The sequence below is a fragment of the Syngnathus floridae genome, chromosome 11 (assembly GCF_059516105.1).
Source record: "Syngnathus floridae isolate MCC-2025c chromosome 11, RoL_Sflo_1.0, whole genome shotgun sequence".
NCBI classification, from domain to species: domain Eukaryota; kingdom Metazoa; phylum Chordata; class Actinopteri; order Syngnathiformes; family Syngnathidae; genus Syngnathus; species Syngnathus floridae.
Genome location: NC_142423.1, coordinates 12753151 through 12772082, shown reverse-complemented (window position 1 = coordinate 12772082; position 18932 = coordinate 12753151). Strand labels below are relative to the sequence as shown.

The window sequence follows — 18932 nt, the reverse complement described above, 5'->3', positions numbered from 1 at the left end:
TTTCAAATTGTATTTGAAGGGCTAAGTTGAAAGTAGCAAGATATATTGCCCTTGTTTCTGCCGAGTCTGTTGTTGAAGAACAGAAGTTGTTTCTTTTCGATTGAGCTTAACTAGCAAACTGCAACCAGCAACCAAACAACTGGAAAGGTGTGTGCAATCTTTCATACACTTCAAATGTTGCTTTGATTTGCAATATGAGGAACTCAAACTGAGTATTTGTTGTCTTGCCTCAAGTCAATTGATGTGGCAAACATGGACAAGATGTGGGAGAAGCAAAGACACTACTCTGCTCCGACGAGCGGCCCAAGTTGGATGAGCATCCCCCGAGCCGCCACCACCACCACCACTGTCCGTCTTGGAGGCCTTCATGAGCCCAAACCTCAAGCTCCCAAGGTGCCGGTTCCGATCCGCCCTCCCGGCCCGCGACCTCCATCTCTCAAACAGGACTCAAAAGTCAGTTTGACTGGCGATCCTCCGACCAAGACAATCATGAGGAGACGAGCTCGGTCTCTTTGTTCGCCAGCAGAAAGGAGGATGGAGCTCAGGAGCCAGCAGGTTCGCTTTGTGGACGCCCTGGGCCTCGATTTGGAGGAAGTGAAAGTGTTCCAAAAGAAAGAACGACCCCTGATACCCCAGCATGTCATGTTCAGACTACTGATGAGCTCTGAGAGGGCCTTCGGGAAATGTTTGGAGTTGTCGCTGCCTCACTTTAAACCCTGCTTCCCCGAGAACATGGGAGCTCAAGATGACTTCCTGAAGCGTGTGCGTGCACAGGTTGTGTGTCTGGAGCAAGTTACATGCTCAGAGCTGGGGATAGCAGGCACCGTCCAAGTACTTAATTTAGACTACGAGAAAAAGGTCACAGTTCACTACTCTTTTACCAACTGGAGAACATCCACGGACACAACAGCCTCGTGGGTTTCAAGCGGGGCAGACGGGGAACACGATGCTCCGGGGACGGACGTCTTCAGATTCCGTCTGCCGGTGCCGCCTTTCATTTTGCTGCCAGGAGCTTTATTGGAATTTGCTATCTGCTATCACGTTAAAGGCTCAAATTATTGGGATAACAACAATGGGAGCAATTACAAACTGACGTGTCACAGCTATAAGGTGACTGTTCCAAAGGAATGCGAGGACAGCATGCTGCATTTTACCTAAGTGACCACACAAGGACGCTATTGCGCATGAAAGCAACTGTTGCTATGGTTTCGCAATGTAGTGATCCAAATTACTCTTCTAAGCTGCATTTTGATGAAAACATTTCCACTGGAGGCTGCTGAATAAATTATTATTATTTCGTTATTTTACTTGACTCTAGTGTAGTGAATATTATATATATATTTTTTAATTGATTGTAAATCTAACATCCTTACACAATGAGAACCTTATTTATTTGACCAAAACGGCTTCGACCGTAATTCTTTCTTCTGGACCTTGTTTGGTGTCAGAGGTATGATCACATGGGACCGGGGCCAGCAAAGTGCCTGTCATGCTGCAGCCTTTGGCTCCCAGGTGGTATTTTCCGATCCGAATTTGTAACCTGATTTAAACCTGGCATATCGTTCATGTCACACAGCGTGTGGTGCCAACAATAAATCGGTGGTGTGATATACTGAAGTATAAATGCAGAAATTATATAACACAAATATTATTGCTACGTTATGCATGTGCATGGACAAGCCTCCTAAGCACACTGGAAAAAATATAGAACATGCAAAGAAATATTCTGTCATATGGTATTTCACCTCTTCATTGCTAAATTGGATCATTACAACAATGTGAATGAATAATAAAAGTTCAACCCGAGCCGCCATCTGTACTCATTCTATTGCCAAGAGAATGCTGTGATTCACACAAGACGTTTGTTGATGTCAAATATGAAGCAAAAAAAAAAACTGCTCAGCCAATTGAAAGTACCCAACCATGATGTTACCATACATGGTTTCTCAGCATGTGATGTGATTACTGTTTTAGTTTTGAACTCTGAAATTAGTCCATGATTCAGAGCTGCTCTTTTAAGACATTTTCAACTCACACTTAGTGCAACGGCACATTTGAATCCTATGAGCGGAGAGATGAACACACTTTTTTTTTTTTACAAATTGAAAACCTGTATTGTGCAGACAATAAATAGTGCTTACAAAGGGAGGTTGTCTTGTACACAGACGAGGTTTTTGATTAAGAACATTGACGCTGTCGATATGAAACTCATCATCAACTGAACCAGTGAGAGTCACACGCAGGACTGGGAGGTGAAGTCTCAAACAACAGTGGAATCGGGCCACTGGGCCACATGCACCTTCCTCCATGGCATTGCAAAGAAGGATTTTAAAAGAGTTGCTTTACAAAAAAAAAAAAAAAAAGTCTCTGAGAGAGCATGGATCTTCTTTTTCCCCTGACAAGGTCACATGAATGTCCGTGAGATGCTCCTGTGAGTAGACTGTGTGTGGTGTGGTCTACTCGCGGCTCCGTTTCTAGAGACATAGCCTCTAAGGTTTGCTGGACCCAAATATCAGGACACCCACTCACTGTGGGCCGGTACACTGGAAGACTCTGTGCAAGGTCTTCACTGACTCAACCAAATATCAGCAAGTCTTCACAGAAGAAACCTTGCTAAGGCCGGTGGAACCTGCAGATGGGACAAAGAAGAAAAAGGAGCATGAGTAGGGGTTGATATATTCTCCTCGCGGGCTTTCATCAATCAGGAGCTCTATTATTAGCTCGGAGGACTCGTGAAGCAGCTACTGGCTTTGCTCAAGACAGGGGACTTGCGTAAGCACAAGCCCAAATAACCCAGCACCAGAGATTCGGTCCTGAACAAGCAAAATGGGAGCTAAAGATGTGACCTCTTCATAGCAGCGGAGTGGGGGAGCGAAAAACACACACACAACTTTTACAGCTCAACTGAATGTAACACAAAGGCACGCACTGGCTGATATGAAGAAGCACCTTGAAGATAAAGATAAAGCGCAAGAGCACTGACACACAAACCTTGTCAGGTGTTTGCTGGAAGAATGAACCTCCATCTCCGTACTTTTGAACTCGTTCAGTTCTTTACGGATGGCCGCCTGCACAACAAAAACAACGTTCATGCATGCTTGCCTTAATTAACACATTATGCAATGGCAACAATAAGGCTTTGCAAAATCAACTAAAATCATGTCCTAAAAAATGAACTAAACTCATTAATGGATAGATATTTAGAAACCTTTTTATTAAAAATTTGCAAATGAAATAAATAAATAAACTAAAGTTTTATTTATAAGGGTAAGGTGTTTTTCAAATTCTAACCAAATATATTTGTACACGGTGGTCATTTTATTTCATTAAAATGTGCTTTCAGTATAATATTGTTTGCATTTTTTGAAAGCATTTCCTTTTTCCAACATGTACAAATTATAGTTGCTATGATGGACATGATCTACTTGTAGTAGGCCTTCAACATGAAAGGAAATTCATCTTAGGAAATATGCCTGAGGGTTTTCCAGCTACCTTGTCGGCAGCTGACAGTCGGGTCCAGGGCTTGTCTGCCCGTCTGTCGTAGTCCTGAGCTTTGGCCACTTCCACATAGTCACTGAAACGAATGAGAATCTTTCTGTCTCTCAGTTCATCCACTGTCGGTCGTTGATTGAGCTGTACAAGAAAAAAGAAGATCGGGTCAAAGTGGTTATGGATGGCCTGGACCGTGCTAACAGAAGTGCAGCTGCACACCTTTCTGTTCAGCCGTTGCTTTATTTCTCGCCTCTCCTCTTGTTCACTCTGGTCATTTCTTTCTGTTGATAAGACAGACAAAGTGAAATAAGGACAACGGATTTGACTCAAGTATGGGAACTTCAGCTTCAGGTTGTAATTATGCAACTGCTCAAATAGACGACAACTGGAGTGAAACAAATTTGAGCATGCATGGGAGCAAAAGCATTTAGTTTCACAACCTTTTCTCTTTTGTTGCTAAATATCAGCTCAAATTTTGCATTACAATGTGTTGGAGATGTCATTGAGGCACGTGCCATTAAGTTCAGTGCAGTAATCTAGTGGTAGAAGGACAAAAAAACTTGGATGGCACGAGCAGCTGCTCACAGTACATCCCCAGAAGTCATTCCAAATATAATTATGATTCTTATGGGACAGAGTCATTTTGAAAAAAAAAAAAAGTCCAATATGCAACAGAAAAAAATGCTCAACCTCAGCAGGTTAAGTAGGATGTGAAGTTTTCATTCCGACATGACCAAATAGACTTTAAATGGATTTTTTTAAACTTACGCTTCAAAATGTTCCGACTCTCCAGCTCCTCCACCGCGGGCCGCTGGCTTAGTCTCCTGCGGAAAAACACCAGAATCACGTTCTGGACCATTTTGATGCTTTGGCTCTCAGTTCCACCAGCACTTGGGGTGCGCGTGTCTCCTGTGCGCACAGCTCCAAAAGGCGCACATCCACCTCACTTGGCTCTTGAGGTGTTTAAAAATCCACATCGGAACAAATTCTGAAAACACCTTTCGGGTTGCGCGTCCGATTCACACCCGAAAAAAAAAACACTTTGATGCCCTTACAAAAAAGAAATAAAGTTTAAAGCATCCCATAAACTTGAGCAAAGTGGAAGTTGTTTTCCAGAGGATGCTTACGCGTAGAGAGCGGAGTGTGAGAGCGCAGCACACACCGCCCTCCTTTGTAGAACACTGCGAAGGGGTGGGACACGCGTGCGCGCGCGCACACGCATGCACATGCTCTCTTTGGGGCAGTGCATTATAGAACTAATCAATAGATGCCAAAGGCACCATAAGGGGACGGGGCGGGGGCGGACTCTCGTTTTCCAGTATAGACATTTTCTACATGTGCCGAGCAAGCGATTTAAAAATCGTGTTCCAACTCGCTGCGCGTCAGTATGTCAGAGATCATGTCAAGAAAACAAAGTGATAGACATTGTTAACGTGACCTTTAAACAAACCCCAATCTATCGCGAATCACGTGTCAGCATTCCACATCACCTGAACTTTGCGCACAACGCACGAGATTAAACTATTGTTGCATTGAAAACAAATCACCATGTAAATATGTGTAATAATAATAATAATAATAATAATAATAATAATAATAATAATAATAATAATAAATACAATAAATTGAGTTTTTGGGGCCGTAACATGGTATTTCTAACATTTAAGGGCAATTTAAAGTTTTGGATTTTCAGCATATTTTTAGATAGTGGGAGGACATGCACACTTCATGTAGATAGGCCAAAGCCGGGTTTGGACCTTGGAACTGTTTATGGAATGCTAGCCACTACCTTAGCATGCTTCCGCACATTCTCATCTTTATTAAAGTGGGTGGAAATGATGTGTGATTTACAACAAAGCATGTCCCATCATTCTCTTGGTACTTGATGTCCTGAGGGTGTCATGTGCCCAAGACAAGCAAGACTGCATGTGCTCTTAATTTGCATGTGCGTCTTAAGTGAAGTAAAATCTTTGAAGACGTACACATTTCTCTCAATTTCACATGCTTATTTGACCCCGGGGTATCATCAGAAGGGTTGGGCGGTGGGCAAGATGACGATTGTGAGGCCCAATGACGAAAACGAGGCACTGGATTGTATTTCCAATAAGCGCAATTGACATGGAGAAGTGATATGCTGCCCTGATGAGAGCAAGCGTATTTATGTTTGTTCCGGTGCCATCACCAGACTGTTTAAAACTGGTGAAGAGTGAAAAATTAAAAGGGTTCTTTTTAGCCTAAGCTCAGTGAAAATTCTGCCAAACTATATGCACCAGTATTTTCTGCATTTGTCATAATGATAGCTGCAAAAAAAAAGGCTGTTTCAGAATTTTCTCATAAACTATCCACGAGTAAAAGACGACAGTACGTATTTGTGATTACGTTCAAACAAATTCACAGATGTGACTTCAGCTCACGAGTTATTTTTTCCACAGTTCCAACAAGAGAGGCACAGCACCTTGAACAAATACCTAAAATAGGCTTTTGAGGGCTCAGCTGTGACCGGGACCACTGTGGGCTTACAGAACACACCCACAGTCAAAACATATTGAACGGCGCCATGCTATAGTAGGATATGTGGTCAGCGACCGCATTAGGCTCATTTAATCACTAATCCGCCCTAAGAAAATGTGTCATTCTTTATATTCCATTACTGTATGCGAATATAGAAGGAAAAAACATCCTCAAACACAACAAGACCGAGTCAGACTGCTTCTGTTGCTTCAAATGACTTTAGCGGGACTTTTGGTCCCGAGCTCCTGCAGTGCATGCCTCGGAAGTGCTCAGCCACTCAGCTTGGTCAGAGGTAAAAGCTCCCCGTTTGTTAAACGGACTCACCAGCATGTCAAAGGAATGAGCTGCCTCAAAGGGCAAGGGCTGATGCGAATGTCAGGTCGTTGCCAGCGGAGGAGACAAGAGGATGATTCGGACGGCCGTTGCCCACTGAGGTGTGTGCTAATGCTTCCCTCGCTCTTTCCTCTTCACTGGCACGGCCTGAGGACAGTGGGGGGGGCTTGGATGCAGCTGAGTCCCAGACCAGACTTTGACATGCAGGGTGCGAGGGGTGGGGGGGTAGTTTGGATTGAGATGCCAGGAAAAATTAAGGAAAGCTCCTGCATCAAAACTAAACCCCCACGCCAAGTCTGTTGACCCGCAAGTCTCGGAAGTAGCGTATGAGTGTGTTTGCGGGAAATGGCGTTTTGCTGCAACTTCTGTTTCATCATCACACACTGGAATGTTCCTGGAGTTCCCTCTCTCCCAAAGGTCTCCCGCGTGACATGAAGAGGACACATTCAAAGAAGCCACACGTGAAATATACAGATCGGTTGTCCGGCCAGGCTTGGATGTTTTGCCCTTTGGCACAGGAGCACGGATGGCATGGGGAATCCCCCGGTGGGCTCTGCGGGATCGGCTGGGAGCAAAATGTGAGGAAGGTGACTTCAAACAGCCATGTTCAGCTTTGAGCACGTGCTCGGGTTATGACACAAACGTGTCGCGTTAGGGTTAGTTCATCACCAACTGAACGTGCATAGCTACTTTACTTCGACTAAACTCAACCAGAATGGTAAAAGGTGTCCAAATTAGCCCCTTATATCAATCAGTGTTTCCGCCTGAGGTCCAACTCTTAATTTGGCACACGGGGAAGCGACTGGAAGAAAAAGAAAATGGCACTGAGTGGGTGCAGACGCTTTCAGACTTTTGACATTTCAATTAGATGGTACTTGAAGCTGGAAGCCATAAAAAAACGATTGTATAACATTAATTACTACATGTGAGGACGAGTCGGTCTGTTGAGGTGACAACGTGTAATTTGGAGTTGTTGTTTTTTTCATGCAGTATGTGCGGGATATGTCATCCGGCGACTACGCCTCTCCAAGTGTATTTCACGAGCAGGCACCTACCCAACGGTGATTCTGCGACAAAATTTAAGACAAAGACAATCTCAGTCAAGCAAGTGTCTTCACCTGATTAGAAAAAAAAATCGGACTTTGACGCTTCCGACCTAAATTGACCTCAAGAGACACAAGCGAGATGTCGTTTTGGTTGTGCCTCGTCTTCACAACACCTACGCAAAGTTGTGCTGTGTGTTGGTGGTTAAGAATCAAAGCAATTCCAAATCCCCCACTGGGCCCAACAAAGATAGCCATGGTGCACTCAGCTGTCATGTGGCCGGCCGGTGCATTTACTTTATTCACGGGTGGCAGCTGTCATTATCGAAACATGACCAGGTATCTTTGCCAGAAACACGTCAGATTTCATGCCGCTGTTTTTGTCGGCAGTCACATGATCAACAAAGCGAGCCGGATCCGTGCCATTTGAACATGTTGTTCTCTAAATGATGCGTGGACCTTGATATTTGACTAGAACAGAATATCAATCACGCCATTACCAGACTGGCCCATTTTTTGCAAGTCTTGCTAACATAGGATGAATGAACGGCGCCATTTCTCATCATGTGAGCGGATCTCTGCAGGAGCCTTTTAATGGAACAGCGAGGGTTCAATCAGAGGGGAAATGGGCCAGTAGCTTGCAATCTCCCATCAGCAGGGAACAGGCCCAGAGATGAGGTAAGAGCTGGGCTGTTACGTACATAGGGCATCGATTATGGCCAGCGCCTCTGCAACCTTTGTCTAAATTTAGAAACAGAGGGTTCCCTGCGCTTCTGCACGATCGCAAGCCATCCTGCTGCTCTGCTTTCAGCTGCAAAGTGCAAAGTGGTGAACATCAATGTAGCACACCAAATTGTTCCATCTGCGATGTTGGACAGTACAATCGGTCAAGGCGAGCACGTCAGCAAGATCACGTTGAGCAACGTGAGCGTGATTCATTCATCATGTGCGCAGTCCTCGGAACACGGAGGATGCTTTTTTGTTGTTGTTGCTCGGGCGATGAGCACACGGCCGGCAGGACAGACCAGCGGGCAGATGGCGCACAAAAGCATGCCTCAGCTGTCCTCCGCTCTGTCTCAGTGGATGTTGACCGTTTGCCGAGCGCTCACTCTTGCTGTCAGTCACGGTCGGCACCGAGACGCTAGCACGACATCTAAAACGCGACCAAACTATTGTCGGGAGAACACCTCCTGCCTCCAAACATTTTCCGAGCGGTGCGAATTTTCACATTGTCATCTTTGCAATCTGGAATCTGCTTTGTAAATTAACAGACGGGCGTTATATTCACCGTGTTACCAAATGTTACGTAACATCCCGCGTTCCTCACCTTTCATTTAGGATTGTGCATCCGCTGTGGATGTTTTGCACAATGGCTTTATTCAAACCTTTGGATGAAATTTGATGGCAGACAACAAAAAGCGCGAAATAAAATGACAATATTGTCAGCTGCGGGGAGGCGATTCCGACCTTTGACCTTTAAGCATCATTATGCAAACGATACATAACCCGGTTGCCCACTGGCGCACTTTCCCCTCGCAATTGATTACTTCCTGTTTATGCAAGAGTTATTTACATGCATTGTCTGTAGTGACTGGCAATGTCTCGCTGTTGCCAAATTGCTTTGGTGGCAATAATCGCAACATAATTACGAGATGCATAATGGCTATTAAAAGATTGATGCTGTTCACGTGTGTGGGTAGGGAGCACATGGAACGAGCACGTCACAGGCATCAGATGCACACGCATTTCTTGGCGGCATCCAGATGGACACCTAGCTGTGAAATGCCTTGGCTGAGGGTGTGTGAACACGCCACACAGAGATGTGCGCTGCCAGGCCTCCTTGGACAAATTCACAGGTACTATTTGTTAGCAATGTCAATCATGTCTCAAGTTATTTATGTGCAGTGAGGAGTCTGCTTTTTTTTCCAGGTAACACTAATGCCTTTCCTGGTTTTACATCAATCACTTGCACTGAGTGGCGGCTTTAATGTTTTGCAACATGTGCTGGTCCACAATGTTCGATATTGCTGAGCCTTTACTTGGCAAAGCATTTGTAGGGACATAGGGAGGGGTCACAAATCGTGTCGGAGTGCTTCAAACGGCTGATGTTCTTCCCGCTCGGTGAATCTAGGTGTAAATGTGAGTCTGTCTCCATGCGCCCTGCAACTGACTTGCGGCTGTTTCAACTTCAATCAGCGGCAGAAAGCAGGTCAAACGTAAACAAATGTGCTCTTCAGAGAAAAGAGCTCGTGAACATTTGACTTTCGGCCTTGGCTTTTGATTTCCTGATGAAGCAAAGGCATAAAAAAAAGAGAAATAATTTGCTGTGTGCAAGTTGTTATGATCAAATATTGGTAGTGGGAAAGATGCTTTTGTGCTCCATCCAAAGCATTTGGTGCGGTCCCTCTTCCGGGGCATTGCGTAACCCTCCGAGCACGCACTGTACTACTCGCTAACAAACTAACCTGATTCGACTGCAAATCCTATTAAAGTCTCCATAGCAACCGCGTACTGACATTTATGTAACACAACATTTATGATTAGGTTGCGTTCCTGGAGTTCTGAAAATCCTCTTGTACCCACCACAACCTTTGACCCAAAAATAAATACACGACACAATGTGAACCTTTGTTGGGAATTAGAACTAATCGCTGATAGCTTATTATGCAATTAACCTCATGCCGTGTAGATCAAATTCAAACAAATGGTGTCACTTTCACTTAAGGAAAGCCGGGGAAAATATGTCATCAGGTCCATAAGTATTTGGACTGGGTGTTTTTTGATTTTACGTCCGGACACTACCATAATGAATCTGAAATGAGGACCTCAGGAAGACTAGCGAGCTCTTTGTGGAAGCTAATAAAGAATGCAGAAGAATATGATGATCCACACAGGGGCGAGGAGATGATGGGCCACACAAAAACACTCACTTGGCCAGCTTCATCTCGATCTGCTGACGGATGGCCTGGCGCTCCTGGTCACTGCGCACAGGGAAGATGTTGCGGTCCTCCAGCTCCTGCTTGCTGGGTCGGTTCCGGAGCTTCACAGCCAACAGCTCCTTCCTCATCCTGCGTGGAAGGGTCCCTGTCCACACATCAACAACAAATTCAGATGTCATCACAACAACGGAATTACGAATGACAAGACCCCCACCCCTCCCATTGGCACAACTTTATTTAAGTGCACATCAATAGCTGCTGACAACAGAGGGCGCTCTGTTCCTTTTTCTCAAAGCCTTGAAGCTTTAAATGCAAATGTGGAAGTTGAGCTAGAAATATGACATCCCCGAATTAATTACAATAAGTGAACCTACAAAAAGTGAACCGCAAGGGACCTCTGTAAATGAACAATTACATATGAACTCTGCAAATCAGCCCTCATTGTCCTTCATTCTGAATATTACAGAAGAATGAATCCATTTACATAAATTAATTGTGTGGCTTTTTAATTTAGCGTCACCGCTTAAGTGGCGCTCTCTTGCCGATTCCACTTGGACTTCCTCCCACAGCGTTATGGGTCAAAGCAGTGAGTCACTCTGCATGAAAACCTACAAGAGGGTAGGCCGCTGTTTTTTTTTTTCTTCCACAGCCTCAGGTGGTTTGCAAAGCCCCTCGCTGACTGCTCGTCTTTAAAATCGCATCAGTCGTAACTTGGTAGCTGACTGACCTCCCATCGCCCTCGACGTCATAAAACGTGAAGATGATGGACTTGTAACAGTCTCATGTCACAAGTATGACTCGCATGTTGAGTGTGTGTGAACAGCTAACCTACATCACCAGTGAAAAATTAGGCCACCATAACAGATGTTGGCAGGCCACTGAAACTTAACATGAGTAAGTCATTGGATGCACTTGGTGTAAATACTGGAAACATCAGCAGAGATTATATCCAATGACGGCGTGTCGGGCGTGAGCCGGCTTTGTACGTACACGTCTGGATTAACAAGAAGCCCTGTCTGGAGCGAGGGGGCATACCAGAGATCACTGACTCGTTCCAGCTGTCCTGGTCACTCAAGTAGTCATCCAGACGCCGGTTCTCCTTGTTCTCATCAGACTGCTTCTTGGTCTCGGGCTCTCCGGCAGGCTCCCTCTCTGTGCTGGAGGTGCGGGACAGGCGGGCATCTAGTCTGCGTTTGGGAGATGGACGCACATTCTTCATTTGGAAGCTGACGTCAAACACAGAATGACAACATCAAGAGGGATTACTGAGACGTATCATTTAAAAAGGATCCAAATTTTATCGCTTTATAGGGTGAATCATTGCACTGCTTTAACAGTATATTGTACTGGATCAATAAACTCAAATGGTTTATTGTAAAAGTGAAAATATAATACAGTAGATTAGATAAAATGGTGAGTTTATTGTGTTAAATGTGTGAATGAGCTAAATGAGAATGGACAGAGTTGTCGAGGTCAAAGGTCAGATCACAAAAGACATGCTCTAGATTTGCAATCTGTGTTAGAAGTTTAAAGATTATTTACATGTCAAGCGCAGACACTATCTTTGACACAATTCACAATGTAGTTCAAGCAAATTAGGTCAATAGTCAAACCATAATATACGGAACATTTTATGGGTAATAATGACTGGCACTGAGAGTGAGATATTCATTTCCAGGCGTTAATTTAACAACGTGTGCCTGAAATAAAATACTCAATTCAATTCAATGTTCATGACTTATATTTTATGAATGTCTTTCTGTATAGGCGCAATATAATACAGTTTCCTCCAACCTGTCCTGCCTATGCTTGGTAGCCAGCGCCCGGTGCAGTTCCTCGATGATGCAGCTGGGAGGCAGTTGCGAATGCAGGGTGCCAAGATGGGGGGAGCCGGTCGGGGTGGACATGCGGCCTCTCAATAGTGAGCTATGGGGGTCTTTGGGGAGCGTAAAATTCCTGGGCAAGGTGGCTGGAGATTTTTTGACTCGCACCGGTGGTGCACCTGAGAAGGGGACGGATATGGGTGTGACGCGAACACGCAGGGAAGCCCAAAGCCCATTTTTACCATGATGTCAACTCACCATCGAGACTGCCCAGTCTGGTAAGCACTTTGACTTTCAGGTTGGGTCCTGGAGGGGTGCTGGCACGTCTCTGAGGGTGGGCTACTTCCTTTTTGCAGTCAGAGGCTTCCACCTTGGAAGGCTCATCACGTGGGTCTCCGTTTTCACCCTGACTGGGATCTCCCACTATCTTGCAATCCTCCATCATATTTTGCACTAAGTGTGGCAAGCTGAATTCTGGAGTTCCGTTTGAGATGTGTCTGTTTCCACCTAGAGGACATAATTGGTAACTACGTATGTCAACCATCCATCTAATTTCAAGCCAGCCTAAAATGTTTATCTTACAACCCTTGCGTCTCTCTGTTCGTCTTTATGATGCAGTGGTACCTCAAATGTTTTACCTGTTGAAGTCTCGAGATCGTGGTCTTCAGCGGTGCCGGCCAGAAACGGTGTGGGCTCCTCATCTCTCTCATCTCCATCCGAGTGGTCCTGAGTGTCCTGGTCTTCACTGTTGCCGCCGCAAGCAAGGTCTGAATCTGCATGCAAGAATGACTTTTGATGCATGCTGACATCATACGGCAAAAGAGAGCAACTGTAGTTACCTGCGATAACCTTCAACGTGTGAGTATGTATATGCATGCGAGCATGTGTGTGTGCATGTGTTTGTGGGGGAGGGTGTCTCTCATTTTTGCACCTGTCTCCATCTTTCCGTGATTCTGTTTGAGGGGGTTGTCTCGCTTCTGTCCCACAGCTGCTTTTTTCTCCATCGCTGCAAAATAAACCACTCGTCAAACACGTGCAAGTCCACTTCAAGTATTATTACCACCTCAGATTGGTCATCACTGATGATCGACACTCAACTCACCGATCGAGGGCTTCAGCTTCTCATTTTTCTTTTTCCTCCACTTCCACGGCTTGAAGATACGTCCCAGGTTGGCCAGCTTGCTGTTGCGCCGTACGGGAGGCGTACGAACCCCTGAGACTAGGCAGCCGGACTGCAGCACCCTCTGTTGGTCCATCACATCTTCAAGATAAGAGCAGACAGAGGAGCTCTAAAATCAGACCCGGGGCTTTTCTTATTCTTCTCACTTCTAACACAATTGGCTGCGAGCTCATCACGTGAGTGCCGTGTATGTGGGTCACAGGCGCTACATGCTAAACAGATTCTAGTCTAAATTTGGAAACGACGCTGAGGAAGTGGGGAAAGACAGAGAATTGCATTGTTTATGTGAGGGAGGGATGGTTTGAGGAAGGGGCGTAGCCATCAATTCAAAAGTCAAGTTGTCTACCTCATCACCAAGGTCACAAAGGCCAGAAAGAACCCTCTGACACAAATCCGTCACTGATATATCACTGAAGATTCTAAATGAGACCAAATTTGTGTTTGAGATCATTCTGGAGATAGAATGGATGTTTGTTTGAATCAAGTGATGTCCAAAGTAGATCTCCAACAGCTGTGCCACGCAAGGGGATCGATCACGGTGATGACACTTGTGTGGTGGCTACTGCGGGGAACACAGGTGAGAACAATGTTGCTTCGAGAACTGACAGAAATAGGCACTCCTACACAGTCTGGCGCTGACACCTCAGGGAGCTTACAGCTGAGTCGTGGGCAGCGCAAGTATGAATTCTTCTTCATTTCTACAGCAACGACTTCTAAATCCACAAAAGTGGGCTTGTTCCTCCCCTAAGAAATCAATCCAGCATATATACTCGCCATCCCCAGCCACATAAGGATTTCCCAGAGTGCATTGCTGGAATGTGCAACATTCAATTGCAATATCAAATCATCAAGTATCAAATATCTACACGGATCTCCTTTATTATCATGCAAACATGCAAGCTACTGACAGTTCCAGCTGTTCCATCTGCTTACTGAAGCAAAATATTGGCTGCATTTAAAAACTCACAAGATGAAAAACATAACCAGTATTTATCTCAGCTCTTCAGGCATCAAATAAAGGCTTCCACTCTCTGTCACGCTAAAAAGCTCCTTGACCACCAACAATCAGAAAAGCAGGTCAACTGCCCAAGTAATGTTCGGCTCCATAAGATGGAATTCAGGTCAAGCGTGCAGTTGCTATCACAGCACGCATGGGGTCAGGCTACCGTTGCCATGGTTACCACGCGGGATGCTGCAGCAGAAAAGGCCCTGGGAGGTAGAGAATCACCACAGCATGAGGAATAGGGAGTTGCTGGGTGGATGGAAAGGCTGTTGCTACACAGAGGGACAGAAAGCTGCAGCCAATCACAGCTCAGTGTATTATTATGCATAATGTAAGCCACTGTATTTTTAATTTGCAACTTTACTTGAAATATTTATCCGCTTGTATTTTTCTAGGGCGCACAGAGGAGAAATAAAACGCCATTCAAGAAAACAGAACGAGTAGGACTTCTGTCCATCCATCACATCACACATGCGCAATCCTGCACTGGATGTGGTTTTGGATGATTGCTGCTCAAAACAAAAACAAGACCTACATTTCTTCAGTAAGATCATACATCCATGATATTCATTGGTGAATGGCAAAGAAAAATAATCTAAATACTTCCAACGGGCTACTATTTTGGTATGGATCCAAGCAATTTCAATACGTTATGCGCAACTGTTTCGTTTGGTAAATTAAGTACAATATTCTAAATATCAATAACTGAAGACATTCTTTAAAAATGACACTCACGTGTGATCAAACACCGCCCTGCTCTCCTTTTTTGGCTCGAAGTGGTGGCGACATAAAATATAATTCCACCGTCTCCAAAAGGCAACGGATGAATGAAGCAATATCGCTGAAACGCGTGGAAAGCTGCTTTCACGGCGATGGGGGGTGGGAAGCTGAGAGGGTGGGTGCGCCATGTGGACCCCGCCCGGCCGGACGGATGAACGGGAGGAGGAGACTGAGGAGAGCATCGCGCACAAAAACCAACACGCGCACTCTTCAAGCGTTGATCGCTTGCTTTGCGCACTTATCGTAATTTGCAGACACCGTGCAATGTGGAGAAAATATACAAGACATATCTTTCACTTGGCAACCAATTAATCAATCATAGGAGCTCCAAAATCGGTTGCTAAATTAGAACGTGTCCTCAGGGTGCGTGCTTTTCTGTGTGAACATTTTGAAAAATGCTCTTGTGTGTGCAGAACGTTTGGACCGTGAAGACACGTGCAAAGCCCGAATGGTGATCACGAAAGCTTAGAAAGAGGAAGCATTCAGGATTGTCATTTCTGCCAAGCAGGTAAAATAGACATCTGTATCTATCTTTATTTCATTTTACTTTCAGTTCTGGTTGGTGGTAAGGCTTGGTGTTTGTCAGTAAAATACTGAGACGGGGTGATTTTACAATCAAATAAAATATAATGAAAATTATAAAAAAAATAATAATGCAACTGCTAAATTAATTTCTACAATGATTCACAAGGCTCGATACACTACTTTGGCATAGTCCACATGTTAACGGGGTTTCGAATTTGTCAACCTGCACCTCGATCAAATTAACCAAAATCACTTTCCACTAACTGCGCCAATAGTTAGACATGCTTACAGCAGCCATATAAAATGTTGTCCAATTTCAGCCATCATGTCAAAGAAAAACTATGCCTCTGACTTAGTTCTCTTTCACCTTGCGTCATAGTGAGGTTTGTACGCTTGTGAAGGCGTATCTAATGTTGTGGTCACTGATCGTTTTTAAACGAGCCTTCTGCGTTTGTGCGTACCTAATGATGAATTATTCATACAACATTACTAGATGTGTAAACAAAAGCTTTGCGGTTGCTTATCGATCTTGTCAAGGGCCACTCAAACTTTAACAGCACGAAAGCTGAGTACAACACAGATGATAAAAGTCAACAGCTAGATTTCTCCTCTGGGATCCAAGCTGTAAGCAAAGAACATAAACAAAGCCACAGACTACTCTGTGAACATGGATTTCATTCAATATTCACAAGGCGTGATTTAAAAGTGTGCCAAAAGCTCCCAAGAAAAATTGACAACAGGGTCATAAAAACTCGACAAAGACTTAAGGATGAAGAACAATAAACGTTCAACATCCATTCATATGTTTTCTCTACTACCAGTGACATTATTCAAGCTTAAAATATAAATGTTATAAATCTAATGTAGTCAGTTTTCACTTTCCGTAGGCCCACCATGGTGTGAATGCAATATGATAAAATCCAGCATTTATCAGGAAGACTTAACAAACGGGAAGTGTATATGTTTTTCCTCATTCTGTTGACACTGCTGAGAATTAAGTGTCACCAGTGTGGTCGTGTATCATTTTCACTGACACGATGGATGGTGGGTGTGTTGAGCCACCCCGGGGGGAGGGGGGGGTTCAAGGTACTGGTGCAAAACTGTCATCAACTCAGCCCATTTGATTTATGCCAACTGTACATACATAGTTAAGGTTGCCAGGCATACTTGTGTGCCCTATAGAAGAAGAAGAAAAAAATGCATGTGCAATAGCGTTAGCTCATCTCCTGCCTTCACGATCTTGCCTCCCACATGGCTGACGTCTTAAATCAAGTCTTCCAGGATGCCCGTCAACTCGGTCACTGGGTCGATCTCACGTGCGCTTCCACTCTCGAGATTATTAATGGGGCAAACACGATTGCAATCCCAACAATGCAAATGCCAACGCATAAAAGTAAATGGCAGACATGCACATGTATGGGAAAATGAATTGTTGAAGCGTTAGGAGAGAAAACTTTTGCATATGATGGTGTATGAGTTCCATACGTGCTTGTGTAATGTGTGCAGTGGGGGAGGGGGAAGACACCATACCGTGACATGTGATTGCATGTCATTCCGTTCATACAATTACATCGCTGATTTAATTTGTACGGATGGCCGAGCAAATTAAAATGCACCATGGTGGTTTATTCTTGACAGCAATGACAATCTGTCAGTTTGAAGTATTGCTTTTTTTTCAGGGAACCAGTCAAATAAGTGCTGCAGAGAAAAAGAAGAGCTGCAGAAGTACTAGCTCCGAGCAGAGGTAACAGAAGGCCTGCACGGGACGTGTTTCTGCTTTATTATCTTCGACACTTTTCCTGCCCGAGTCATTAGCTTCCAGATGAAATTTGCTGCAGTTCTTCTGGAGGCTCTCGGCGAAGCTGATGTACAGTTAACGGAATGATGTGAGCTTGCCAGTTTCAAATTATGTAACCAAGACAGCCCCCACAAAGTGTCAAGTACTGGATTCAAAATGGAGAGCACGGACTCAATATCTCATGTAAGCTACTTGAACATCCTCTGTTCTACATTTCGGGGAACCGTGGATCCAGAAAAATATAAGAATCGATATTTCTATTGCTGGAGATTTCAAAATTCTCATTGAGACATACCACTGCCCACGGATTCCACCCCATAGGTGCTATTCATGCAGTTTGTGGACCTGCAGTTCCCAAAATGTCAGGGAAACCTACAGATCAATTCCATTTATTTTAATGGCACGAATTACAATTCTCATGTTGGGGCATTAACAACTGAGCTTTCTGTTTTGGGAGGTGTATTCTCTCGCAAAATGTCCTGTTTGTGGAACAAACACACTAGAGCTCACATTTCGAATGCCAAGCGCTGCCTCCTGCCATTTATATCGCCATGGAAACTACCAGATACACAAGGCGCACACTCATCGGCCTCAACCCAACATGGAAGCCATATGTGATTGTTGATTTTGCTCCCAGTCTATAAATCATGCAACCCCCACCCAAAAAAACATTTGAATGATAATGATTTACATTCTGCACCATTATCATTATGACTCATGTGAAAGCTGCCTCACAATGGTGTTAAGGGAGAAAATAAGTTAACCAATGGAAGCGAGAGCTCAGCTGGGGAAACATGAAGGATGCTATAATAACCATTGTTATAGATGTGACTTTGACCTGCGACCTTATGCATTCCTGCATCACTACAAGGAAAAATCGGTCCAGATTGAACTGGATGGTCTCATACAAGTCGGACAGCACCTGGTTATTTTCAGCAAAGTATAGTATTGCTATGCTGCAAATTGCATCATCGAACTGAGAAAGCAAAGGGGGGTATAATGCCGGGTAGGACGTGACGCATGTTCTCCAGGGAGAGTCAGTCGCTGTGATTTGATGCGGTCGACGTGTCGACGCACTGCAAATGATCCTCGATGTTAATTGGTAACATTTCCTAACCAAGCTGCTTATGAATGAGCAAGCGGATAAACCGTATACGCGAGTGCCCCCCTTCTCTTCTTACCTGCTTGGTGCGCCTCACCCAGGCGGACCTCGGTGCTGCTGCTCGGGTCACTCTGAGATCTCCCTCGCTGTAAGACGCAATCATCTTCCTGGCAGTCCGACGATGCCATGATGAAGAGAATAAATACAAGGCAAAGCCAACAGTCGTGCCCACTGCCGGCCAAGGTGACTGGCCGGCAAGTGGCGCAGACGATGCGATAACGCAGCTGGACCGGTGCGATGCGATGCTGCGGCTTCTGCGGGTCCTCGCTGAGAAGCAGCGCGGAGGAAAGTCATCACGCGCGTCGCATATCACGCCGCCTTTAAGTAACACTCGTACAGCCGC

The 18932-nt window shown here is 44.8% G+C and overlaps 2 protein-coding genes and 1 long non-coding RNA gene across 4 annotated transcripts; 2 read left to right on the top strand and 1 right to left on the bottom strand.

The window, feature by feature from the left end:
- Nucleotides 1-24: 24 nt before the first annotated feature.
- ppp1r3db (protein phosphatase 1, regulatory subunit 3Db) lies at nt 25-1315 on the top strand. The gene is made up of 2 exons (XM_088390395.1): nt 25-147; nt 235-1315. Exon 2 carries the CDS (start codon nt 253-255, stop codon nt 1156-1158), a length of 906 nt encoding a protein of 301 aa, XP_088246521.1. The 5' UTR covers nt 25-147; nt 235-252; the 3' UTR covers nt 1159-1315.
- Nucleotides 1316-1320: 5 nt separating this feature from the next.
- Nucleotides 1321-18867, bottom strand: phactr3b (phosphatase and actin regulator 3b). 2 transcript variants are annotated; one of them, XM_088390386.1, is made up of 13 exons: nt 18609-18867; nt 13244-13402; nt 13073-13147; nt 12780-12914; nt 12400-12648; nt 12113-12320; nt 11354-11544; nt 10310-10463; nt 4261-4316; nt 3712-3773; nt 3493-3633; nt 2992-3068; nt 1321-2629 (listed from the first exon to the last, which is right to left on the bottom strand). In XM_088390386.1, the coding sequence occupies exons 1-13, from the start codon at nt 18715-18717 to the stop codon at nt 2614-2616; spliced, it is 1632 nt and encodes a 543-aa protein (XP_088246512.1). In that variant the 5' UTR covers nt 18718-18867; the 3' UTR covers nt 1321-2613. The 2 variants fall into 2 exon arrangements, with proteins under 2 accessions (XP_088246512.1, XP_088246513.1); XM_088390387.1 differs by having other exon boundaries at nt 11354-11505.
- LOC148391181 (uncharacterized) lies at nt 14110-17949 on the top strand. The gene is made up of 4 exons (XR_015861396.1): nt 14110-14655; nt 14720-14868; nt 15518-15612; nt 17309-17949. It is a non-coding gene; the product is annotated as an uncharacterized LOC148391181 (long non-coding RNA).
- Nucleotides 18868-18932: the final 65 nt, after the last annotated feature.

What these genes read in the sequence shown, in the direction of transcription:
- ppp1r3db (XM_088390395.1), top strand. Translation starts at nt 253, where the DNA reads ATGGACAAGATGTGGGAGAAGCAAAGACACTACTCTGCTCCGACGAGC.
- phactr3b (XM_088390386.1), bottom strand. Translation starts at nt 18,717, where the DNA reads ATGGCATCGTCGGACTGCCAGGAAGATGATTGCGTCTTACAGCGAGGG. An exon ending in TCACGGAAAGATGGAGACAG is followed by an intron (nt 12,915 to 13,072) that starts GTGCAAAAATGA and finishes TCTTGCATGCAG; the next exon opens with ATTCAGACCTTGCTTGCGGC. An exon ending in GAGTCGGAACATTTTGAAGC is followed by an intron (nt 3,774 to 4,260) that starts GTAAGTTTAAAA and finishes TCTTATCAACAG; the next exon opens with AAAGAAATGACCAGAGTGAA.